Here is a 27,791-nt window from a genome sequence, read left to right as displayed (position 1 = left end):
CAACCATTATGAAGCCTTCAAAACATAAGGGGTGCTTACGTGATGAGGTGACGGTCTGTGGTACCATTTGGTTGTTATAATTCAATAGGGGACGAGGCAGCTTAGCAGGTGCAAGTGACTTTCTCCCTAAAGGTCTGCCCCAGGAACAAAGGCAAGCTAATAACAGACCTGCACATTTCAAACAAGAGCAGGCTTACCACTAAAGAAACAATTATTAATTTGGACTGACCATTGCCAAAACATTCACAGACCATGCAAAAACCAAAATCACAACCCCAGAACAAACCCTGCAATGGCTGGGAAAAAAACAGAGAAATGCATTTTATGTCAGAAATCACCATCTGTAAAGAAAACCCTTCATTAAGAAAGGGGGGAAAAAAGGGGGGAAACAAAAAACATGGAAATAATTGTTTAGTTACTACGAATAGAAGAAAATACATTTCTCTGAGACTAACTCTGTGTCAACTTTGGAGCCTTGAAAGACCGCCAGCTGTCCAGGCATACATATTTTACCACTGAAGTATGCTTTTGTTTCAGAATGGTTGAGACCCCCAAAATGATGTAATCCCCAGTGGAAGACTGACAAGCTTTGAGATATTCCAAAACACAGATGACACACGAAACAGCAAGTAATCAGTGTAACTATATTGTATATTACCCTGTGAGAATCCAACGACACAAACCTAATGCACCAGATAACAGCATTGCTTTGAGCAAACCAGGAGTAGAACGTCACAAAGATTTTCACGAAGAAGAAATCATTCAAGAGGGACAATTATCTACATGGGTGGAGGGAAGCAAGATGGAGAGGAACATATGCCTTTCATAATTAGGGGCCCGATTATACTGTAGCCGAAAGGGATTTTTTACATTTTAAATGTGATTACATTTCAGAATGAAGCACACTAATTGGTATTTCTGCAGTCTGTTTGAAGAGAACTTCATCTACTTAGGGAGGGGAAAAAATAACAAAAACCAGTGACCTTCATTCCATCTATGCCTAATATCTAGTAGTTTTGCCTGAAGTATTCATGGTCCCTTTTTGATTGCTGAAGCTATCTCTGGGAATAAGTGCTCTATGACTCATCCCGGTTTATCTCCTCAAAACCAGGAATGAGATACTAGCAAATATACTAGAATCAAATAGATATTAAGTCCAACAATCACAGCTGCTACAAGGAAAAACAAACCGAACCGCTCCATCTACTACTGCAAGAAAGAGACCAGCAGAAGTTATTTGCACAGGCAACACACAGGATGGCACCTCAAACCCAGGGACACTGACAGAGTTAGAGAAGGGACATGTGCACTGCAGAAACCCCCACTTACTGCAAAATAAAAGGCATGATGCATTGCCAGTGCACCTATCTGCCAGAAACTCTGTGGTACTGGAGAAGCAGATGGTAAATGGGCATGGAAAACAGAAGCAAAAATAACAAAGATTTTCATTTCTTGTCTCATAAAACCCGCTGTAAATGAGCATGTATTATCACTTATACATATTCTTTGCCCAGAGAAGTCGTGGATGCCCCATTCCTGGCAGTGTTCAAGGCCAGGCTGGATGGGGCTTTGAGCAACCTGCTCTAGTGTAAGATGTCCCTGCCCATGGCAGGGGTGTTGGAACTAGATGAGCTTCATGGTCCCTTCCAACCCATTCTATGATTCTGTGATTCTTGTTTCTTGAAATATATGCCAGATAAATGTGGATTTTTTGCACAAAGAAATGCTGTCTAAGACTCAAGAAGTGAGAAAGAACCACCATGAATGTAACACAAACTAAAATATCCAAACCTTTTGACAAGAATAGTGCTGGTGAAAGGAGATGAACTTTTAATGTAAGACTATTTCTGAAGAAAGAAGGGGAAGGCAGAATGTGAAGCAAATAGAAAGGTACAAATGACTAATTATGAATAGAAATAAAGCAACACCTAACCTTTGCAACCTGACCTTAACTGATGAAAGCCCCAGGAGCAGCTTGGGCACTGACCCCATCCCACTGTGGCTCCCTATAGACATGTCAGAAGACAGGCAGGTATGCCTGCTCCATATGAACATAACCAACTTGGGGAAGAGTGGTTCTCAGCCTCAGGAATGGAAAGACAGGTACTTCATAAGGCTGGTTCAAGGCACTCAACTAAACTTGTTGAAAACCTCTTTTTGTTGGCCATAAAAAGAAGACAGACAGACAAGGTTCCTATTATAAACCTGGGTTAAACTAGGGTAGTGGAACAAACCCAGCATGCTCTACTTCCATCCCTGAGTGGTACAGGTAAGTGTTTCAGGGAGTAATGTAGGAACAGAGGGGATTTAGAAGGCTGTACATAAATAAGCTTAATGCCTTTGATTTTATTTTTATGTTTTTCCTTTTTACAACTGAATTTCATAAGCAATTATGGATGGAACTGCTCTAAAAAAGCTTGTTCTCGGGAACTGAGGAGATCTATGAGCGGGAGAGTAAGAATACGGCATTTTCACTGGGGATACAACTGGTCACTGAAGTCTCCCCACCATAAATGTTTGACCTGAAATTAGGAATAAGCAAGTGTAGGAAGATACTTTACACACATGAACGCAGCAGAGGTGGGAGACAGCCTCCAGGTGGGAGCCTGGGCAGATCAAAGGCAGATTTAGGAGGTGGACAAAAAAAAAGGAGTGCAGCAAGATGCTAAGGGCAGAACGGATCCATGTGGGTGATGGAAAGGCAGAGGGAAGAACTAGGGCAGCAGGCTGGAATTGGGGACAGATGTAAAAACAGATGGATAGGGAAGAACATGAGATGGATGGTGGAGGAAAAGAGCTGTGGCATGAAGAGACTAAACAACCTAAAGGAACAAAGGCAGAAAATCTCCAATTCAGTACTCCGGTGCTGCCAAATAACTGCAGAGCCTATGTGGCATGTTTACCCATAGGTAAACATTTGGTCCATTTGGAAGAAAACCTGCTATTGCACCGATCACTTCACTAGTGAGAGCAACAGACAGCTACGATGTGCAGCCAAATTATTTGAACTTGCCAGAAAAATAAGTGTCAATCTCTACAGCTGAAATGTTGTTTCAGGTTTTAAGTGTTTGGTTTGCTTACTTCAGATATTATGTTGGAAGCATCAACAGCAAGTTTGTTAAGGCAAGCACTCAAAAGTTAACAAATGCCAGAATTACAACTCCTCAGTATGAACAACATTAAGATACGGATGCAATTGATTAGTACCTACTCTTTCTTCTGCCATTTCTTCCTCAGCAAACAGGATTTGCTGGTATTTGAGCAGAGCATGCAGAAGATGGCAGAAAGGGGCAGAAGAGAAAAAGATGAAGAAATTAAGAATTAGATTCTTGGCTCCCAGTTCTCCTCTGCTGTTTGGCAAGGCTCTTTACAAACTTTTATTTTATAAGGTTTTTCTCTTTTACAGCTTCCACTCTAATAAACCTCCTTTAAGAAAACACAGGAGTGCCTTTGCCATGTCTCTATATTCTCCAATTGCTCAAGATTGTAAGAGAAGAAAGGCAGAACTCCTGCCAGGATCACGGCATACCACCAGGGAGTCTCCTGAGTACAGACACATTGGTATTTGGAAAAGAAAAGAAAGAAGTTGCCATCTAGGTAGCTCTGCTTGGCAAGCAGGCAGCAGCAGTTCTCCGTAGCTATAAGCATTTCCCAGAGACTGTTTTGTAACTCTAATTCTACTTATTTCTCCCTCTATTCTTTTTCTAAAGTCTTAGGGGCTACACCAATACACATGGTGTACGCAGATCTGTAAAACAAATATGCACAGACAGCGCCAAAACAAAAGCCTGAAGAAGGAGATCTGAATACACCAGGAACATTCACACATTGTATTCACACATTCCCCACATTAACACAAATTCATGCGAGACAAACACAGATTTGCATTGTTTTTCATTAAACAAATGTGTCTAATTGGGTATGACCGGCTGTTGCCACCTCTCATCAGGCAACTATTTTCACAATAATGTTTATTTTAATGAACAAAATGTGAAATTGAAAGAGAATCAGACATCTGGTTCTAAACTAGCCTCGGCATAAGGCTTTGTAAAATGGTGTAGGCACAAACATCACTGTTATTTACACAGGACTCTCAATTAACAGAGCTCTCTCAATCCAGTTTTACAAACATTACTTTCCTTGCCTGACAAAAGGATATCCAAGAAAGTAAAGCGGTGGCTGGAAATCCTTAGGCTGTGATCTGTGAACTTTCCTGTCTTGACAGACCATAGTCTCAGTGTCTGCAGAAGAGAGCAGGAGGGTCACAGCAAAATGTAACTTGACCTGAACTTTAACCACCAGAGGGACATTTACTCAACTATAAAATTTAAAACTAAACAAGAACAAATAGGGAGAAAGGGGCTATGAGAGCACCTTCTCCCTGTTGATTCAAAATTCAAGACCACAAGAGAGCCGTATCAGCAAAGTTGACAGATTAATGAAAATATTTAATCCTGGTTATCCCCTTATGTTAGAATTGATCCATAGACAACATTACAACAGTTTGATCCTTCCCTTAAACTTGATCTCAGAACTTTGTAAGCAGGAAAAGTGTTGTGTTTTCAAACTGATTTATACAGAACTGGAACCTGGCCCTTAAAACGTATGTGAAATCAAATTATCTTGACTATAATGAATGACTGAACAGAAGACCTCCAGAGCCAAAATCCATGACTCTCCAAAGCTTGAGAAGAAGAGGGAAAAATTAGGGCATGCTGACTCGTAAACTGCATGGGCAAGTGATGTGTATTTATGCCATAAATCACCCAAATTAAATTCTAGAAATTCCTTTCAATGTGATTTTTACATTCCTAGCTCTGCTGCTATGATGCTAAAATAGTCACTGCAGATTGCCTAGACAAGCTGCGGATGCCCCATCCCTGGCATTGTTCAAGGGCAGGTCACATGAACCTTTGAGCAGCCTGGTATAGTGGAAGGCATCCCTGCCCATGGCAGGGGGTTTGAAACTAGATGAGCTTTAAGGCCTCTTCCAACCCAAACCATTCTGTGATTCTGTGATAAAGACCAGTTATGGCCAATTATCAAGAGATTTCCTTGGTTTAACACTGCAATAACGCAGAGACATATGATTCCATGTTACATCTGGGCTTGATTGCTTCTTGAAATACTGGCTCTCAAAATATTGCATCATCATTAAAATACATGGAGATCACTAGCCTGACATGCCCAAAATTCAAATGACAGAATTCATTGCTGATAAAATTTCATGGTAAGCACAAGAGAATTAGCACCACCAGTGAGATGAAGACAACAACTAGAAACATCTAAAGCTGACAGTTATTCCTCCTGGCCTCTGCAGAAGCAATGCAGTCTGTCCTTGTGCCATCAATCCAGCACACACCTTGTGCCATCAGTCCAGCACAGGTGTGGCAGTTATAGCACATGCTAAATTGATAAGAATTAAAATAGAATATTTAGAAACTCTTACATGAAAATATTCGAGCATAACCAAGCAAACTACAGCAAACACCCTAACATTTGCGTCTGTGCGCAAAAGAAAAACACCCCCCCCCAAAATCTCATCAGTTTTCTGTCATATGGGTGGTGACTACAAATAAGAATTTTTTTGTTGTTGCTCTTTTGTCTTGCTTTTTTCTTTAATTTGACAGTTATTTGATACTTCACCATTTTGGGTTTGCCAGGCTGGGTGTAGTCTGCAAACCAGCAAGAACTTACTCATAATTTTACAGTATGCCAAAACTCGGTTTTGCAAGGAAGTGACTTGTATGGAAAGTCGAAAAAAAGGATTTAACCATGCCACATACCTGTAAAAGTACTCTTTAAAAAGTTGCCTTATTCTACAGCAGCTTCTGTTTTCATTTTTATGCTTAAAGCAAAGAGATATTTCATGTTAAAAGCATCTCTTAAATGCTATTAAATTTGCATGCTGGAAAAGAATACAAATCATTAATGGAAATTGCACCATATCAGTTTCCTGTTGCAGTTGGCTGTCCTGCTAAGTTGGCAGCGAGACAGCGGCCTGCAGAGCTGCAGGCACATGTCTCATGTTAAAAAGGGAAAAAAAGAAAAGACTTCATGTTATAAACACTTCCATGAAAATTACCATCCAGTTTGGAGCCAACTGAGACCAGGTGCTGCAGACAAAATAAATAGGCAACATATGAAAGTTAAAAAACCCCCAGAGTCCCAGCACCACTATGCTTCCATTGCGATAGTATTCTAACATACATTTCAATGGACATCATGAAATCCAAACAAATATCCCTGCATGTGCACACAGCAGCCTGATTTTCTCACCTTTAGGACCACGGCTTTTTTACACTGATTTTTGTTGTATGCCCCATATTTTTAATACCTATAAAAATATGGATATGCAAGTGTAGATATTGATTAATCCAGAACACTACTGCAATTTTACTCTTGAACAATTCACTAGAAACCCCTCTCTGTTTCCCAGCTGAGAAATAGCCCAGGAATCCACCCAGGCAGAGGACACTGCCTGAAACCAGTGACTGCTGATTCGGTTCACTTGTCTCCCACTTGCGGCCCACAGATTTTGAACAGAAGTGGGAAAAAGCCTTTAGAAAGGTCACAGCAGAAAATACTGAGGTCTGGGAGAGCTCCAGGGTTCTAAGGAGAGCTGACAAAAATCAGGACATATACTCTGCACTGGCAGAGTCAGTGGCTAAAGCAGAGCACATTGTTGCTTTGGTGCATATCGAATTTCTCCCATTTTCGCTGAGAGGTCACAAACAATCCCCATGACTCCGCCTGGCTGTTGTTTAAATCAGACTAATATCCTGGGACACCTGAAGTGATCTTTTTTACCCCAGTATTTGTTGCCATGAAGCAAAGAACTAAAGTGTTGCAGCAGTGGCAGCACCTCAGGGTTAAGGAAATTGCAGGAGCTCCCTATGCAGCCCCTCTCACATGGCCAGGCAGCAGCTTTGCTCATATATTCCCAGTGCTCCTGATAGGATGAACATAAGGTCCACCACTCTTTGGGACTGCTGGATCACAAATACTTTCCACTGCATCATGTCTAAAACACATTGAGAAAACAGTAACAGGAGGTCATCCTACACACACCCTCTGCCAGTCAGAGAGGGGTATTTTAAGTGTCTACAAAATCAGCTGGGACAACAGAAAAAGAGCCTCGTGAACATCCAACTCCCATTTCAGACTTGGTGACAAAATGGTCCGGGTTTCCTCTGGCTGCAGTAATAGTGACTGCACTGTGGCAGGATGAAGCTACTTAGCTCTATCAACAGAGACCACATTTTCTTGTCCAGTAGTGCGGGGTGGGGTTGGAAGTGCAGGGGGGTTGGAACTGGATGATCTTAAGGTCCCTTCCAACCCTATTCTATGATTCTGATTTTACGATTCCAACTGTGCCTTATCTGCATGCTAGCCTGAGAGGGCTCTGTGGGCAAGGACCACCTCCTCATGACAGAGGGAGACACAGGGAGCATGTCAGGAAGAGAAAGAAACACTGCCATTATCTGAGATTACTTTTCTCTTTACCATTTGATTGGAGCTATCCTATGAGAAAGATTTTCTTCTTTGTAGCTTGTCCATGATGATGGCAGCAGGCCTGAAGTTTGCACCGCCACACCACACCAGCATGCACAGCCCCTGTCTACATCACAGGAGATTTAGCTCTACACAAACCATACCCAGTGGCATTTCGGGTATTTCCCTTCATTATAGAGCAGCAATTATAACTTGCAGGCTACAGGACACAGCAGATTCCCCTAGCAACACAGCCTGTAATTGCACACATAGAAAAGCCTAACCTGGTGGGAAGACTTCTTCCGAGTTCCAACAGGAGTGCAAAACTGTCTTGCTAACATTGGGCATGAAACAACCCTTTAGCATCAGGGACTAGAAGAATCAGTATTTCAGAGAGAAGCCTGTCTGGATGTTCAAAACATTTAGCTATTTGATGTGTTGAAGTATTCCCTCACCCGCTGTAACCCACTCCATGAACTTTTAATATAAACAGTTTAGCTTATTGTGCTGGTTTTGCCTGGGTAAGAGTTAATTTTCTTTATAGCAGCTGGTATGGGGCTCTGTTTTTGATTTGTGATAGAAACAGCATTGATATCACAGGGATGTTTCAGTTACTGCTGAGCAGTGCTTACACAGAGTCAAAGCCTTTTCTCCTCCTCACACCAACACACAGCAAGTAGGCTGTGCAAATAGGGTGCACAGGGAGTTGGAAGGAGACACAGCCAGGACAGCTGACCCCAACTGACCACAGGGATGTCCTGTACTATATGGCATCATGCTCAGCATATAAAACAGGAGGAAGAAGGAGGAAGGGGGATGTTTGGAGTGATGGTGTTTGTCTTCCCTAAGTAACTCTTATGTGTGATGGAGCCCTGCTGTCCTGGAGATGGCTGAACACTTGCCTGTGATGGGGAGTGGTGAATGAATTCCTTGTTTTGCTGTGCTTGTGTGCGCGGCTTTTCCTTTCCCTATTAAACTGTCTTCATCTCAACCCACGAGATTTCTCACTTTTACTCTTCCAATTGTATTCCTCATCCCACCGGGAGTGCTGATTGTGAGTGAATGGCTGTGTGGGACTCAGCTGCCAGCCAGAGTTAAACCACAACACCTACAGACCTTCACTCTGGTGGGGAGCTGATCCCTATCTACTAAACCTCCTGGCAGCCAGGCTACCTGAGCTCTACCTCCACTCTGAAGCTGGGGAAGCCCTCTCCTACACAAGGTGGGTGGTAAATTCAATCCAGTCTAAAGGGGATACATTATAACCTCCACCAAGGACCTAATTTCATACCAACCTACCCATAATATAATCAGATTTGGGGAATTATTGATCCAAACAAGGGTAGAGGGAAGATTTAGATTAGACATTAGGAAGAAATTCTTTACTGTGAGGGTGCTGAGGCCCGGGCACAGGTTGCCCAGAGAAGCTGTGGCTGCCCCATCCCTGGCAGTGTTCAAGGCTGGGTCGGATGGGTCTTTGAGCAATCTGGTCTAGTGGACGTTGTCTCTGCCCATGGCAGGGTTTGGAACTGGATGAGCTTTAAGGTTCCTTCCAACCCAAACCATTCTGTGGTTCTACAAAACCAACAGTGAGGCGAAGACCACAAATAACAGCGAGCATGTCTGTTCTCTGAGGAAACTGGCCATCCCCGTCCAGGAATGACAATCCTTATTGCAAAATGGGGATTAATTTTAGCATCATGATACTGAGGCCATGCTACCAGTAAGGTAATGATACCTTCATTAGCGCATAACTTCATTAGCGTGCAACAGCTCCTCCAACAATTGTGTGCTGAGGACAATCAGAAGCAGACGCAGCCAAGACACCATGTGTCTAACCCCACACAGCAGTGCCTACACTTCCAACACATGGAATTTGGAAAAAACAAGGAAAAGGTCCAGAAATCCACTTTCTGATCAAAAAAATATCAGATTTTAGAAGCTGATAAACAGCAGCTCCTGGCACAAGAGGGCTCCTGCCAAACCTGTGCTTGAGAAGGCGCAACCGATACCTACAGCCCAACAAGCTGTGCTGCATGTGGGTGGCGGGGCTGGCGGCCCCCCAACCTAGCAGTGCCCGGGGCTGGCCTCCTGGCCTCCAGAGCGCACCATGAAAGGCAGATCTGCCCTACAAAGCTCCCACAGAGATTTGCAGATGAAAAAGAGAGAACGGCGCAGCTGAAAAAATAGATTTCTAATTGCTCTGCGGCTGTATGAGCATTACTTGTGCATACGTTTGCAGTTGTACACAGCCCTGTGTGGACATTTATTAAACCAGATGAGCTGATAAGATGATAAAATAAATACAATATTGTACAGCTTCTTTTTTAACAGCTGCCAAAAGGACACCCCTCAGAAATGCTCCAAACTCAGCGTTCTGTTGAAAAGCATCATTTTCCATTATGTTTGGGTCTATTCTGTTTCCCCTCCAATTTGAAACATTCTGATGGAAACAGTGATGAAGAACATATGTCTGCGGTAAATTATACCCAGGAGAAATCTTAGAAATGCTACATTCTGTTTTATTACCCAAGGCATTAAGGTAATCTACCACAACACGTATTATTTAACAGTTCTGTCAAACACAACACCACTAATATAGTTCCATATTATTATGCATGCAAAAAGAATTTATCATATTTCTTGAACCTCACTAGGTGATTTACATGTTGCATTTTGATTTTAATTAACAGTTCCACAGTATTTTCAGTGCTACAACAAAACTAAGTGCTACATAAATGCAGAATGTTATCGTACAAGTGTTTTGGAAAACATACGTTCAGGCAACAATAAGGTTGAAAGCCTAACACTCAACAGCCAGGAAACTGAGTGTCTACGCTTCTTTCACAATATAAGCTTACACAAGTGCTGCATCTTAACGTATTCTGCAGGGGGCTGTAATCATCTAGGCTACATGAGGGAAACCTAGTGTAGCCAACTGGATGGGTACACTAACATCCCTGAGAATCGCTTTTCTTTCCACTACTGCAAATACGAATTCAGTTTCACCAAGTTACACCAAAACTCAAACACAGCATAAATACCCCCTGGGTACTGGTGAGCTGCATCTTTTGGGGGAGTGTCCTGGGTTCAGCAGTAGCAGTCGTTTTTCTCCTTCTTGGTAGCTGGTGCAGTGCTGTGTTTTGACTTTTGGCCTGGGAACAGCGCTGATAACACCGATGTTTTTAGTTACCGCTCAGATGTTTGTTCTGGCCAAGGACTTTCAGAGCCTCATGCTCTGCCAGGGAGGAGGGGAGGCCGGGAGGAAGCAGAGACAGGACACCTGACCCAAACTGACCAAAGAGGTATTCCATACCACGGTACATCATGCCCGGGATGTAACTGGGAGTTATCCAGAAGGACTAGGGCTCTGCGCGGTTGGATGAGGTATGGGTCGGTGCTCAGTCGAGCGGGGTGGGGTGAGTTATTGGTCAGCTGCTGGTGAGCAGTTGTATTCTCTTCCCTTGTTATTTCCCTTATCATTATTATCACTGGTGGTAGCAGCAGTGGTTTGTGTTATACCTTAGTTACTGGACTGTTCTTATCTCAACCCGTGGGAGTTGCATTCTTTTGATTCTCCTTCCCATCCCTCCAGGAGCAGGGGGAGGGCAAGAAAGGGGGAAGTGAGTGAACGAGCTGCGTGGCTGGGTTTAAACCACAACAGGGAGGTTTGCAGTAGTTCTGTGAGGTATCACTGGAGATCTCCTATAGGCATAAACTCTGGCAAATATTAAGTTTACATTTAACAATAGGTATAAAAGATACCTTATATAGACACAGCTGTTACTTTGGCTGATGACTTGACCTCAAAGGTCAAGTTTCCTAAAGTTTTGCAAGGCTTTTGCATTTTATTTCTCAAGTAACTCTATGGGAACAAGAAATAAAACCAACAAAAAAATGCATGTCTGTCAAGACTACACACCTTCCATGTTTTGCAGAGAAGGGGAAAGCAAAAGGCTTAGGCGGCAGTTCACAGCTCAGATACGGCTTTTGATTTCAATTTAAATCAACCAAATAGCCTTAGTAAAGTGTTAGATCAAAACTAAAATGAAAACATCAGGCACCAGGTGTATCGGGAGGCAGAGCACAAAGTCCTCTCTGTTCAAAGAAATGTAATCACTAATACCTGAACATGTAATTTAATGCCTTGCTTCTTCAAGTTCCAAAATGAGTCACACAAAGCTGAAAGCACCAGTCTACTTAATGAACTGCAAACTGAGAACCAGATAAAGTTACTTGCTGTGTATCATACAGAAGGTCTCACTTACTTTATTAGTACTTATTCATCATGTGTAAGAGTAACTGAAGCTATATTGTTCTAGGTCTCTGTGGTGTTCAGTCCATACATAGGAGCCATGGCTCACAGAAATACACTATATAATCATGAAACTGAAGACTGTGCTACAATGCACACAGGAGTCAAATGATGGTTGCATGGGAAACTGAGTTACTGGCATTTCTCAACTTTAAAATTCTTGGCTTTGCAGTCTACGTATCATAACTTCTATTATTACATCTTACTGATGCCTTTTTAAAGGCATCAGTGAATTTTGCTGTCTGTTGCTATAACCAAAGCTGCCCAATCATGCATCGCCAGTGGGGTTTGAAACTTCACTCCTGCAGCTCTGCAGGTTAAGCTGCTTAGTAAAAGCAGATGTACTGCAGAATGGATATTGAAAATTCAGGAACTCAGGTCCCAGACGGCAACTTGGAGGTGAGGAGTGAGCCAGCAAGCAGTGCTGTGAACCCACCCAGTAACTGGCATAGTTTTCTCTTCTGCCACATCCAATTTTACATTCTTCCTATCACTCACCTTGATGGAAAGCTGAAAATAAGAGTGTGAACATTTTGCTTTGCTCTCTCATGGATGAGAGTCCAAGAATTACTGAAATTACTTTTAGTCTAGTTAACTTCTCTGGCAATTCGAGAGCAAAGAAGATTTTCTCTTGTTTCTGACTTTCAGCAAGTAAAATGAGGGAAGAACATTGCAGGTCTGGACCATGATCTGTCCAGACCCGTGGCTGTGGCTAACTAGCAGGACTGGGCTGACCGTGTGGAACCAGGCCAACCTGTATCTGCTGAAGGGAACAGGTGGTCTGTAGTTCTGATGGAAGCAGAAGATGTCTCAGCATTATATCCGCTATTGGACAAAAGGGGAAACCAGTGCTGTCATCTATTCCCTTGACTTTCAGCCCAGCTACAAAGCAAGTTGTCCTGCTCTGCCTTTGGAAAACAAGTGCAGTTTCTCCTACAGTTCTGACCTGCTTTGCCTCTCAAGCACCAAGCAAGGAGCCCAAGGTTCAGAGGGAAGGAGGATGCAGAACACAGGCCTGGCAAAATACAAGCCAAGGAAGAGTATGTCTAAGGCTGCTTATGTTTTCTCAGTCTTCCCAATTCAATGTACTGCAAATACAGCAAATTACAAATTCAGCGAATTCCACTAATGCTGAGAAAGCAGTCTGTGGGATGAATAAAGGCTTGAAAGCTACCTAAGAGCCATTCCTAGAAATTCCATTTTATACTTTCCTCCCCAAGACAATCCTTATTTTTGGTCATGACAATAAGGTTTTGGGATTTTTTTCCCCTCTTTTATGACTAAAATAACTGTCATTCTAAATAAGATGTAAAAATAAAGAATGCTGATGAACAGAAAAAGTATGCAAGCGAGGGGAAATACTATCACGTACTTGTGCTAAAGATACAGATACAGCAATAAAAGGATCCAACGACTCTGGCTTTGTGTTATGCAATTGGCTTCATTGAGTAATAATGTGTTTGGTCTAAAACTACATGTGCTGCATGTACTGGGTCTGGCTGAGATGGAGTTAAGTTTCTTCACAGAAGCTTGTACGGTGCCATATTTTGGATTCATGGCTAAACCTGTGCTGATAACACATGAAGGCTTTGGCTATTGCTGAACAGTTCTTGTACAGTGTCGAGGCTTTCTCTTTTTCATAGTCAGACATCCACATAATAGAGTGAGTACATATGCCTAAGGAGATGAAGTACTTCAGACACCCACCATGCTTCTAATAGTCTGCCCACTATGTAGACAGACAGAAGTAATTTTATTTCATAAACTAAAGAATCTTTGTATGGAAATACCCATCCACCTCCTCATCTGCCAAGAAGTTGAGAACAAACACCCAGGTACTCACTTTTACTCAGGAAACATGCACACTGTAAATCAAGCATACAAGCATTTCATAAAAACTATAGAATCATTGACAGGTTATGGAACACAAGAGAAGAACAATGTCTATTTTCATCTCCATCTGTGATTACAACTACATAACCTCAGAGCATAAACAGCAACAAGGGAAGCATCTGTGTACACAGGAATGAAGCTTCTCTTTGGTATCTGAAATTTTAGAAACTCCAACTCTTCCTATAGTTACATTAGTCACAATGAAGAAGCAGTGATAAAACTGATTCAAAACACTGTCAATCATAGGAGAAAAGGCAAAATATTAAAATGGAGGTTTAGAAATGACTGTTCAGCATCCAGTAGAAAACATCACTGAAGCTGCGAGGGAAGCATCACAGAGTGGACCAGATGCACAGTACGTGTCAAAAAACAGGAGAGCAGAAGTCTACAAGAAGACTGGAACACTGTGGGTACCATGGCCAGAAGTATTAAAATAACAGCACAATGCAAATATGACTGAACATGTCCATTTCTACATTAACCATTAAGTATTTTACACTCAGCCACAGCAGACCAGCCAGACCACACCTGTATTTTAAAGCAGAAGCATCCACAGGGACCACCAGCAGCATTATTCCACTTCCCATGATACTCCCCACTAGGGCCCATTCTTGGCATAGGCTTTGGAATGTAAGCTCCTCACAGCAACGTGATGTATGTCCATATGTTCCCTACCTCAAAGAAGACCTGATCAATGACCTGCTCACTATAAGTAAATACTGACAGAACTGACAGAACTGACAGAATGAAGCAAGATCCCTTCTGCCGTTCAGATACGTCACCCTTGAGCCATAGTTCATTCATTTGAACCAATACTTTTACCAGTTATTTGTTTCTAAAATGTGACACCAGCAGCAAGAGGTTAGGGCTTTCCTACTCTGTGAGTGCTCATCTGAAAAAAGGCTTAGCATGCTATTTTTAAAGACTAATGTTCGTGTTGTTTCAGCAAAAACTCGATGTTGGTTTTAGACACATTTCTTCTTTCACGCCAGACAGGCCAGCTCCTCATATTCACAAAGTCACTGTGGTTCACTGAATGTGTTTCCAGAATTAATTTTGACTTCCCAGGGTTAACTTTACACTGATCAATGAAAGAAACTGTGGAAAAGATTACCTTATGAAAACATGCAAACTTAGCCAAGCTTTAACAAAAAGAACAACTTGTAGAGCTTTCATCAGACTCAGCACTCTTCAAGGACAGCCTGTCAGCATTTGGCATATATGAACATAGGAGATGGAACAAATCTACAGGAAATCCTTGTGCTTACTCATGTACCCTCAGCACCACAGATGAGTCAAGCCGCTTTTATATGTTTCTCCCAGTTCCCGCATTCCCAGCCATCCAATTTCTCACCACACAAGCAGAATCTTACCTGTTATTTTCTGCAACAAAGGAGACAGCTCTGGCTCATCACAGATGGCCTTGACTAGGGCCGTCTTCACCTCCTCTTCAGCTGCATCCAGCTCTTTTCCACTTTTGACTTCTCCAACCACAGAATACATGTATACAAGCAAGACAAGGAAGTCCTCACAGGTATAATCATCTTTTGTCCTCTCATTGTAAGGCTTGATCATTGGCAGTAACTGGTTCAAAACACTGGGCATTTCTGACTCGCCAATAGTCTGAAAAACAGAAGGAAGATTGTGTCAGATTGCTCCTGTATTGCTTATCAGTTCGCATCAGACACACTCCTGCCTGCATCCACAAGTTATTATTTCTCATGAGAGCAGTGCTTGTTTAATGAAACTTCATTCAATATTTGCATTCTCCTTTGTCAGCACATGGTCGTGTGACTTATTTGCTGCTCAAGCAGTAAATCTGTTTGTTTCCTACAAGTTTTTTTTCTAGAGACTCATGATAGCAGCACCTTAGCACTTGAAAAGCCTGATGATTAGATCTTGTACCAGTACGATGAGAGGACGGGAGCATCAGTCTCTGCTGTATGGGTAGAAAAGGTACAAAGCACAAGGTCAAATGCTTCCTCTAAGTCTCAGGCCTCCTCCTTGAGCCTGATTTTGTACTTGAGCAATGAGTTCAAAGCCCAGCTTCCTCTGACTTCAGTTGCTATTGTAAGCTCTCAGCACATCTGCAAACCTGACCCTGTGCTTTCAGGTCAGAAACCCAGAAAATTAGAAACAGAACCACCTGTGAAGCACGTGGTTTAAGAGAGCAGCCTGTTTCCTAGAAGAGCTCTGGGACAGGGAAGCAATCAGAGACATGGCATATGCCCTGACCCTCTTCTCTCTCTGCCTCCATTGTAGCACACTCACCAGCTTCTTAGGCCATGTAGCACAGGTCTTCCACACCAAAAAAGCCTTCTTTGGCTCATTCCCACAGCACATATGTGCTGCTAGGTGACTAACGCAAAGGCCATGTGGAAGTGGGGAGAAGTAAGTGACCCTGAGGCTGAAAGATGATCATAATGTGTATACACATTCCTCTCTTTAGAGGAAGGCTGGCAGACAAAAGGAGGGGGAAACTGAGAATATACTGGGATGTCCTAGGTCCTCAGTAGTTGAAATATCTTTGTGGGAGAAGTGTCTGTACAGCTTTACTGTGGTTGCAAATAGGAGACTTCAAACATGAATCCCCTGAAGTGCCACACTGACACCCACATCACATAACACCAGGGCTGAGGTTTTCGTCCACCCTGCAGGTCTCTGCCATTCAGGACAGTAGAGTGACTAATCATAGCGGCAAACTGCCACTCTCGCCACACGCACACCTGCATATGACATCTCCATTTCTACTACAGATTTCTAGTCCACTAGTTTTCTACTTTGGGTTGGTTTGCAGCTCAGCAGTGGGATCAGGTGAGAAGAAGCAGGGTCACTGCAAGTCAAGCAGGACGAACACCCTGCTGTAAAAACCTGGGAGTCTCAGGTTCCATTGTGTACAGCGAAACACTGCATCTCTTATAATCCAAAGAGCCAAGTCAGCAAACATGCATTCTTGATTGTTACCACAGTAACGTCAAACTGACTAGTCATGGTAAATAGGCACCACAGCCAATAATACATTCTTTAAAGAGATTCAGAATAAGTAAACAAAATACAAAAACAAACCAGGAAGAGGCGCAGGTTTACACAATAACAAAATCATGCAATTAGGTTTATCACTGCTTTTAATTGCATTTAGTTCTGAGCTTTTCTGTCACTTTTCTTCTGAAACCTGGGCAGGGATGTCAGAGTCTAACTTTGGGAAAACAGAAATGGAAAGTTTCATCTCCTGGCATACTCCGCACAACACTTCATGGGGTCCTGGTTTTGGTTGCTCTTTGCTGCTTTAGTTGTTCTTTGACAATCTCAGACACCAACACTTTTATACCAACACTGAGCTACTACAGATCTCAATCATAAAGAAAGCACAAATTATTCAACCTCTCAAGCAACTTTTTTCCAGCCTGTGCTATACAAAACAACACTTCTGCAGACTTTGGGCCCCACTCTGCTCCTGCCATGCAAGTTTTACCATGGAACCATCTTTCAGGGGACTTGAATGTGGTCATGTTACGTTCTATGCGAATACACACCTTGGAGAAGAATTTTCTAACTACCCACATGCAAAACCTAACAGTAAGTGCAACTGTGGACTTGAAGCAGTAAATTACAAATCTACAGTGGTGACAAGCATATGGGAGCCAAAAAGAAACATTTCGAAATCAGGGAGTGGTTGGCACCATATGTGTATTTGGGCAGGGAACATTATATCACATGCACAACAAGCCCGGGCGCTGCTCTGCCTGGACAGCAAACCTATGGTGTTTGGCACTGGCCTGGCATATGCTGGCAGCTGAGCCACCCTCAAGAAAAGGGTGTTGGTTTCCACATTCCAACTCAGCCCTGCCTCAGTTCAGTATCACCTGCTCACTTCCTGAAAAGTGACACAAACAAACTCTCATCTGTACATCAGGACAAGAAATATCAGACCATGGAAAAAGACAAAACTTCAAGGAATTCACAGGTACGCAGCTACTGGGAAGAAGCCACGCATAACGAATAAAAGCCTGATCAGTCCTAAAAATCTAAGAACCGAACATTAACCTACATGTGGAATTATTCTGGAACAGATGACAAACCTAAATCTATAGTAAACTGAGTTTACTTGCAATGAGAGGCGAGCCCTATCCCACGTATTACTGAACATCATTTACCGTCGACTGGCACACCATCCATTCCCCCCACTCCTCCCAACACATAAATTCGCTACTCCACCCCATCTTTAAACATCTCATGGCATGTTCTGCAGCACCAAAGATGACTTCTTGAAAAACTCTATTTAGCATGCACACATTACACATACGCATGGAGCACTGAGGATGCACAAGGACGTTTAAAACGGTAGGGTCAACTGCCTTGCTTGAGCTCCTGAAAGTACACGTGTACAGCATCTCTGGCAAACTTTCAAACATACATGATAAAGAAAAAAACTGGGTTTAAACTTTCAGGATGATTTACTGTAGAGCAGGTTAAACTCAACAACTTACAGTAACAATTGCCACCTCTTATCTTCAAAGTAAAAATGAAAGAGAGAAAAAAAATTAAAGAGCTATAATAAACCGTTGGCTGCAGAACGCACATAGGGTCTTTCTGGGGTATGAACTTCTCTGGAATGTTTTTCCCTTATCTCTTGGGAAATGGCACTACAGAGGACTTCAAATGGAACTGCCAAGTTTCAGAGGCTATTTTGTCCGAACAGGCCAACTGGACTGGAACTTGCACGAAAAAAAAGGGACTCGCAGCCTCACTGCAGAGCACAGCTCCATAGGGAGCTGGGAAATTTGCCTCAAACAAAATCCACTGGCATATTGTCATTATCTGGCCACCTCCGATGATTTAGGGGCTCCCTGCACTGTATAACAATCAATCAATTACCCTGATTGAACAAACCTAAAACACAAGTTTTAAAAATGTAACTACCCATGACCCAAATTTCCTGCTGGCTGTGTTGGCCTCAGGTTAGCCCCATTTGTCTATCATCAAGGGAGCCAATAAAAATAATAAAAACAGGTCAATTCTGAGCTTTCCAAAGGCTGTATAAAAACATTGATGCTGCTTAATGCAGAGCCAGCTAAGGCCCAAGCACTAACAACTTCTGCTTGCTCGCATTGTTTGGACATTTTAATGTCCAAACAGTATATTCAAACAATGTATGTCCATATATTCTTCAGAACGCAGGGAGAGTTTGTGATAGATTTGTGTTGTTTTCCATCTCTTTCCTCCACCCTCCTTAGTTATTTATTTTTAAAACTTCAGCTGTGTAATAATTTACTGTCCCTGAGGGTAAGCGAACTGACGTCAGCTTGCTGATTTTTGCAAAAGGCCCAGGTTTTGGTAGATGCGAGGACAGCGAAGGAAGCACAAAAATCATTTTTGCAGTTTTTAAACACTGAACATGATATTGATCTTCAGAAGTGACATTTACGGTGTGATTCAAAGGATCTACAGGAATTAAGAGGAAGCGTAATATGCACAAGGAAAAATGTTCTGCATTTCTGCAAGAAGCATTATTTTCAGTATTAAATAAACCTGTAAGAATCTAAAGCCATATGTATCATTAGACGTCTTTTGTACAAGAAAGAACAGAGTGCACTGGGGAGGAAGAGAAGAAGAGGGTCAGAGTTTACTTGAATTAACACGTGTTCCTGACAAAACTGAGATGAGAACTGAGCACTCTAATCCCTGTGCTTCCAGCCCACTGTCCTCAACACATCATTTAAAATATTAAAGCAAAAATTAACTTCAAGCAAGCAGAATTTATTTTCTTTTAAAATCAAGGAGGAAGGAGGAGATAAATCTTTGGAGACTACTTCACTATGTAAATATTCTAGTGGCTTTCCGCTTAGGAAGCAAAACATGCTTAAATCCTTCAGAGGTCATATGAGTTAACAGAACTTTTTGGAATGGGAACACACAACTCTGCAACAGTGAGGAATTTTACTGGGAAAACAAAACTAAAAAACAACACCAAAACCCAGCTGCAGGTAAAACCAGCAAAAGGGTCAGTGGGAACTCGCAGGCCCTTGGGTCATTTGCTACACAATGTTCCTGCACATGCACAATGCACATGCACAATGACTTAGTTGTTTAATAGAAGCTTAATTGATAGCTTAGGTGGGAAAAGAGGGCTCGTGAGTTGTGTAATAAGCAGCTTTCCAATGTTGCTCTTTTCCATTTGTCCTGTTTTACCTGGGTTTGACATCTTGTGTTTCATGATTTTTCCAGGCAGCCTATTAGTGTCCCCACTAGCCAGACAAAAGCAGAATATTGTAGCTGCTAAAAGTGACAATGGCACCAAAGGAGTATCTTATGGGTAGGCAAAACCCACTCAGACCCTTTGACGGCAGCAGATCCCTGCCGCAGTAGTCATTTTAGCAAAAATGTGAGGCGCTGCCAAGTTAAAGGAGGAATCTTAGCTGCCTGCAGTGCTCAGCTGCCCATAAATCAAATGCTGCAGTTCTGTTACACATTATTTTACACTGTCTGGCCATCTGAGATTTGAGGTTGATTGCATGTAATTTCCATATGGGTGAGAAGATGTCTGTACTCCTTACTCTCAGCAGAACAATCACTTCACGTATTTAGTTTTCATTATGTGGCCTACAGGTGACTGGTGATTTGACACAATAGATCAGTAAGTATGATCTTACCACGCAAATTATGTTTTTCCATATGAAGCTTATAAATCATTCTAATTACTGACATGGGAAGGTTTTGATAAAAATGTACCTTCTCTTTGTCTTCTCTTTACATATCTGTTGGGTATGATTGAAGAACAACTGACCCAAAACACAACATAAAACCTGAATGTCTTCGAAGTACTACACCCTTGCCATTATGAAACCCCTCAATTTGTCAGTGTCAAAATATATAGCATCCAATTATTCAGGCAGGCTATTTAAGAAGAGGATGAAATAATTTTGATAACTGAAGTCCACCGTCTGTACACTTCCTTTTGCAGGAAGTGAGTTTGGATGTCAGAAAAGTTTTAGTCTCAAACTTATGTTTCCAGCTGAGGAAGGCTGACAAAGCCTAGTCTTGCACAGGGAAGGAGCAAACTTTAGCCTTAGGGGAAAGCAGACAAAGCATCCAGCAAACTCACAACCGCTTGAGAGTGGAGGTGTGAGAAGCTGGCAGTAAATGGCCACTTCCAGTAAAAAAACACAAAAGTCTAAGTCATTAAAGGAGAAAGATCACATTGCATTTTGTTCAGGACCAGAACAGGTTTATGACTTGCCCCTCCCAATACCAAGAGACTTGCATCATCCTCTTTTTAATGGCAGTGTCTGTCTACTCGCTTGATAGACAGATGATACAGAAATCCACCAAGAACATGCGTATAAAGAAAATAGCAGAGAACTAAACTGCTAGTGAGAGACACAGGAAACACTAAAAGCATCTAGGACTTTTCTCCCCTGTCATTAATCTTAATGACTCCTCTTGTCACTAATGAAATATCCCTGCGGAGCCAATTCTACCTCCTGTCCCCTTCTCTGCATTTATCACCCACTCTGAACACTGCCCCAGGAACTATATTCTCAAAACTGCAGAGACGATTTCCAGGCAGCCCTTGTAGACAGTCTTAAAATTCGGCCGTAAACAAATAAAAAGAAAAAAGAAAAAGCTTTTTAAAAGCTATTTTTAACCTGGCTCATGCTGTCAAAGACACAGATTCACATTCACTCTACGTGCATGCTCTCCCAATTGGCCTTCATTCTTGCCTTCTGCCCACCACAGCAGCCTCTTCCTTCTGCCCCTGCTGAAGTATTTCTGTGACTGTGCATTAAAACAAATCATTTTGACCAGACTGGTTCTCTTCTCGGGTTTATTGCTTGGCCACAGAAACACTTACATTAGCCATGAAAGCCAAGGATTGGACTGCTTCCTTCTGTAACAGAGCTGGCTTGAAGCCTATATGAACTAGAGCTTAAGGTTGCCAAGAGATACAAAAGAAAATTGTATAAATAATTACCTGCTCTTTGGATGACTTCTTCAATATGCTGTCATATGGCCAGATTCTTAATTGGTGTCTATCAGTCAACACTACAGACATCAACAGTCCTTTGCCAATTTATACCTGCTCAATACCTGCTCAGGATGTTAGCACTTACTGCAAGACATAGTGAGGAGTCAAAGACAAGAAAAATTAACTTGCAACACAAAGCTTTTAAAAAGCACAACATTTGTAAGCTCTTCTGCTCAGAGACTTTTTGCACTTTTTTAACATGTCTCCTGCATAATTTCACAAACACACCGCTGACACTTAGCAGCTAATATGTGATAACAACAAAGCTATTTCAAACAAGCTGTTCAAGCCCCAGCATTTCTAAAACAACAACAAAAGCAAAGCACAGAACAGTTCTTTCAGCCAATAACTCCCTAGCCCATGATTATGACCTAAGCAATTGGATTCCATCTAGAACCCATTGCCAAAGTAGTATGTTCCACTATTTTTCTTTAACTTAACTTCTTAGGACATAAATTATATTTTGAACAACATAATCAAATTTCCTCTTACCACCTTTCTCCTGTCTTTACTGAGCACTTCCCATTTTCAATCATCTTGTAACTTCTCTCATTATTTTCATTTCTTGTGTTACAAGACGCAGATTCAGTTACTATGTCAGCACTGCAAGACTTACACATCCATTCTGAGAACATTTAAAGGCCATCACAAAAGTTTCTAATAAACCCACTGATATCTAATCTTTCACAGTACAGAAATCACCTCATCCCAGTGAGTTATGCTGTCTGGCGATGTATCATTACATCATATTGTCCATTTTTTCCTTCTCTCTTTGGAAACCATGTAAGTGTACAGCTGTGTTAAGAGATTTTAATGGGTTCATGGGGGCTCAGCAGCAACAGCATACCGAAAAAAAAAGGATATTTAATAAGTCTGGATTTTATTAGACAAAGCTCTGCAAGGATAAGGACAATTTTACTTAAATCACTGCATGTCTGACATAAGAGACTCATCAGCAAGTTAAAAAGGGAGTACTTCCAACCTCCTCAGTCAAAAGCTTTTAGCTGTGATGACTTCTACAGATGTGCTTGGTAAAACCATGAATCAGCACAGCAAAAACGGTGTCAGAAGCATGAAAAAGGAGTACAGGCACAGTCAAAACATGTATCAGAGAAAGATCTTGGTGCTATGCATATCAGGATTTTTTTGTGTGTGGCTTTTGGAGGTTGTTTGTTTGCTTTTATGAGCCATGGAATATTGGGAAAACTGCCAGAAGATGGCAGGAGTTCAAAACTTAAAAAAAGGTTATGGGGATAACATAATATCCTGGGAGGTTAAAACTCACATGGGCTTTGAGGAGAACAATGGGAAAGCATTCAGTCACTACAAAGCCAAGGATAAGAATCCACAGGGACAGAAAACAAACGTAAGGGGTATAAAGCAAGAAAAATATAGTACAACCAAATCAGTCATTAAATAGTGAAGACCATTTCTGCAGGAGGAGGGGATTCTATGCCGGGAGATGGTTACTCAAAAAGATTTGACAGATGCTCTGGACAAAGAAAAGGACATGAATCCCTGCTTACATCAATAGCTATAACCCTTCAGGTTGGAAGAACAGATGACCCAGATGTGGTAAAAGGTCTAAAAAGTCACGAGTGGACTAGAGAAAGCTCACTCTCCTTTCCAACACAAGAACTAAGGGGCAATAAACAACGGTGGTAGAAACCTGTTTAAAAAGCAAATCAAACAGAGGTAGCTCTCCATGCAATTTGCTCAGATGTGCAACTCCTTGCCAAAGGCTGTTGTGTTGCTAAATTCTTGCTTGGGTTCATAAAGATGATGGGAAAAATCATAAGGGAAAAAATTTCCATCAAATATTAGTAAACACACAGAAACCACATCTGTTCTAGAACTCAGAATGGTCAGAGCTGGGACAGTATCATATAACCTTGCCTTCTTCATCTTCTGCAGGCAGCTGCTTTTGTATATGGTTAGAAAAAGCAAACTAGCTCAGCTACATTTTTGATCCAATCCAGAATGGACATACTTACCTCAAAGCCATGGCAAAAGGACCAGTATAACTACAAAATACAGTATCTAGGGGAAAGAACTAGGGGAGCGGGATTATTACAGTGTGTGGCACTATCAGGTTTAAATATATTGTGCTCAGTTCCAGTGTCCACATTTCTAAGAGGCTATGGAAAACCAGAGATACTGTTGGAGAGAGTTACAAAACAACTGAACGAGTAAATTTTATCAGAATGAAAGACAGCTGGCATATCAAAAGGAAGAATAACAGTTTATGTGTGTCTCTTCAGACAGAAGAAATTTTCAGAGTACAATCTACTCAAGAAAGGCACCGGAGGAAAGAGGGAAGTTGAAACTGATTTTTCCAATTCTCGAGTTAGAGGAGGTGTACTCAGTGGCATGCGTATTTCAGAAAGACTTTGGAGGGTGAAAGAACAGAAAGCAAGCAGAAAGCACAAACTCAGCTGTCTCACGCAATAAACCACTATACATAAAATGCATCTGGTGAATAAAACCATAAACCCTTTGGCACAGTGCTTAATTGCAGTGAAAAGAATTGTGAACTGCGAAGGAAAAATACTTTAGAAATAGAAGACAGGATAAAGGTAATACACACTGCAATACTGGACATGCTGTGAGGGCTGGCACACAGCAGTAAGTTATAAAAGAAGACTGACAGTTAAAACAACCCCATCTTGTGCCTTTTCCTCCACATTCTTGCCTTTTGAGGCACCTCTTCTCTCTCAGCCCTTTGTTCTATGCATCATCCTTCACTCCTACGCCAGTCTAACATCAGATGTTCCAGAATCTCCTGAGGGCTAGAGGGAAACCTCCAGACTTTTGGTGTTGGGTCAGTCCATGGTGCACACTGGTACCAGAAATGAAAAAATGAGATGGCCTAGGACAGGGGTAAAATGGGAAAACAAATCCTAATGGGTGAAAAACAAAAAGGAGTTTGAAGGCCACATGACTGCTTGGGTTCATTTGAAAGAAATCTGTTTTCTTAACGCTGTTGCTTCTTGTGTTTAAGTGTGTTACCTTAAACTTCTAATATCATCATCAAACTTTTAATAACAAGTCCAGTCAGCTTCTGCCCCTGGAAATTTGATATTAACAGACAATCAGGACATCTATCATACACCGCCTTAAGCACCAATGCCAGTTTCCGACAAGCATCCTACAAGTCATGATTCCAACTAAGTTAGGGCCAAACATACGCCTAATAGCTTTTAACTGATGCTTAGAGATTATACTAGTACATAAGAGACGCTGAATAAGGGTACTGTTTTGACCAAAACATACCCCATTTCCCAGTATCCTTGAGACCCAATTTTCTGTTGACAATTTCAATGGAAATGGATGCAGATCTAAGCAAAGCAGAATTCTCTTTCCCTATTTTTTTGCTTCTTTTCTTAAAGAGAAGACCAATAAACTTAGTGAGAATCTGCCGTAAAGATAAACATACCTGCCAAAAACTGTTGGAACTTACCAAAATACTAGGAATTGAAACTAAGAAGAGTCAAGAAACTTGAAAGCCATGTAAAACATCAACTTGTATGAGATGGTCTTATAATTCAGATCCAGATCCAGCATCTGAATTATATGACCACCTCATATGGATGGATCACGTTACTGCATTTTACAAACACAAATTTAAACAGTAGCTAACTTGGAAATGTTTAGCCATGTCTTTAAAATGTTTTATACTTTGATACACAGATATGGGAAGACATAATATATGACATAAACCACAAAGCAAAAATACATGGACATGGGAGGCTCGCACAGGAGAAGATCCCACTGCTCTGCCCACAGTCCCGGCTGGAACCACAGGAAGGAGACAGAATGGCAACACAAAGACAGGCGAAGGCAGATTATCAGTCCACTGCAGAGCACCGCGGCTGTTAATCAGTACAGTAAATGTTATCACAATAGAGTACTGACATTTCTAGCCCTTGTACAAGGCTCACCATGCTTTAAACAGGATTCAGGCTTTCACGGTGATTAAAGGCAGATGTCACACGCATGAGTAAGTTTGTAACTTATGAGCCCCTCATTCATTTTTGAGTGTGGAAGGAATCTTTCATTGATAGGACATCTTCACTGGAGAATGCTCACTGTGGCACGATTTGCACAAGGAAGAACATTTTCCTTCCCTTTTGCAGCTTGGGAAGAATAAAACAATTGTATAATTATACAACTATATCTCAGTTCATCCTATAGAATGTATCAGGTTAAAACCTTAAGTTTTCTGTCCATTTTTCCACTGCCATTAAAAATTAATCAGAACGTACCACCCTTCAGAAAGCAGTGGATAGCAGAAACAACAGTAATACTTCAAAGTAAAGAATGTGGTTTTTTTCCCTACAGATGTGCTAGAACTGCAGCTGCAATGATTCTCATCATATTTCTAATATAAAACAGAAAGTGAAACACAGGCATAGGCAAAATGACAATTATTTTTCCACTGTGACAGTGCTAAAGTGAAAAACTTTTGAAATCCCACTCTTTTTAATCTTCTCGTTCCATTCTGGATTCTTTTTCTGCTCTAAAAGCTAGTAGCTCTCTCTTCATGGTCAGTGTAATTTGATTGCCTACGAGCTGCTCCTTCACCTCCTTAACTGAATTCTCGAGGCTGGTATTTCCAATCAGTGGTGAACACATTCGCACCCTGCGCTGGGCATGCTTGTGCATGGGTGTATGACCTTTTAGCACACCAGTTATTAGAAAGTATATACCCAACACCTGCTTGTCAGTCATGATGCTCCATGTCCCATGGCACACATGCCCCTTCCACAGCTGGCATGCAGCAAGTCCTCTCCTCTTTTGGCTCCCATCATTTCCCCATGGGGCCAGGCCATGCTGGGTGGCACTGGCAGTGCATTTGCAGCTGGCTCCTTGCTGTGGATGGAGAAAGGATGGAGCTGCTTTCCCCCACCAGCTGCAAGGGCCATGTGAAGGCACGGCTGCTGCCAGGGATTGCTCCTGCCATACTTCCTCCTGCCCGTTTTGTCCAGCACGAGCTACAACTAGAAAAACAGTCCTGGCTTTCTGTCCCCCTGAGATTTCCCTCCCACTCAGCTGAAGGCCTGAGTCAGCATAACTACCCCTCATGATATCACATTTGTGCATAGGGAGCCGACACAAGCACGGGACATCTGGTCCCAATATCTAAAAACACTTAAATCATGCATGTCATTCCAAACATTTAAGGAACTTCAGAAGTTTTCTGTTACTTTCGTATATATTTCCTAGTTGCTTCGAGCAGAAAGGATTTCTTATGTTCAAGTTTCTCTCTGAAGATCTGGAGAAACGTATATTCCCTCTCATTTTAAGTAGAAAGAAAACCCCAGCCTTAAACATAAGCCCACACATGACTTAAGCTACCTTTATATTAACTTTTCTATTTATTTCTTTTTTAATTATTCCAGGAGAATACCAGAACGTGCTGAGCTGTAACACTTACAATTCAGACCTCAAGAAAAGGTAAAGAAAGGGTGGTTGTACGACCCCCAAAACCCCCCACAAAACAAATCCAACAAATACCACCACCACTCCGCTCCCAGTTTCAGTTGTATATGCAATATGGTGGAAGTACCAAGGTGTTTTCTACTTCTCCATTGTGATTTTGGTAGGAAAGAAAGGAGGCATGGCCCAGTGACCAGGCACCACACTGGGATTCTGGAGTTCGATGCTGATCTCCATGTCCAACTGCGAGCTTCTCGCTTTCCTCCACCCATAAGCAGCAGTAGCTTCCTCACACTACAAGCATTAAGGTGCTCTGAGAGTCTGACACTGAGCCCCAGGTATAAGTAATAACACTCAATGCAGCAAATAATTCACTTTGCAGCCCCCACATACACTGCAAATCACAGCACAGTGAGCAGAGGCACGCTCTGAGCCCGCTGCAACCTATTCAGTTTGAGTATCAATAGTGGTCAAGCTGTCACAGGATGGAGCTCAGTATTAACTGGCTTCTTTTTAAAAGCCAGCATGGGTATGACTACCTTGCAGCCTCTTTTACACAGCTCTTGCAAGACAGAAAATACAGCCCTCTGATATAATTTCTATTGCTCTTATCTGGCTCCACAC

At 41.9% G+C, this 27,791-nt stretch overlaps 1 protein-coding gene across 1 annotated transcript in view; it reads right to left on the bottom strand.

Moving 5' to 3' along the window:
- SCFD2 (sec1 family domain containing 2) overlaps nt 1-27,791 on the bottom strand; it is a 194,059-nt gene that overhangs the window by 92,700 nt on the left and 73,568 nt on the right. Inside the window, exon 5 of the mRNA XM_065697335.1 lies at nt 15,076-15,325. Within this exon, the coding sequence (XP_065553407.1) occupies nt 15,076-15,325 (250 nt within the window). The remainder of the gene's footprint in view (nt 1-15,075; nt 15,326-27,791) is intronic.

The sequence above is a fragment of the Lathamus discolor genome, chromosome 1, assembly GCF_037157495.1.
Source record: "Lathamus discolor isolate bLatDis1 chromosome 1, bLatDis1.hap1, whole genome shotgun sequence".
Lineage (NCBI taxonomy): Eukaryota > Metazoa > Chordata > Aves > Psittaciformes > Psittacidae > Lathamus > Lathamus discolor.
The sequence above is the reverse complement of the archived record's forward strand: the minus strand, read 5'-3'. Positions and strand labels throughout refer to the sequence as shown.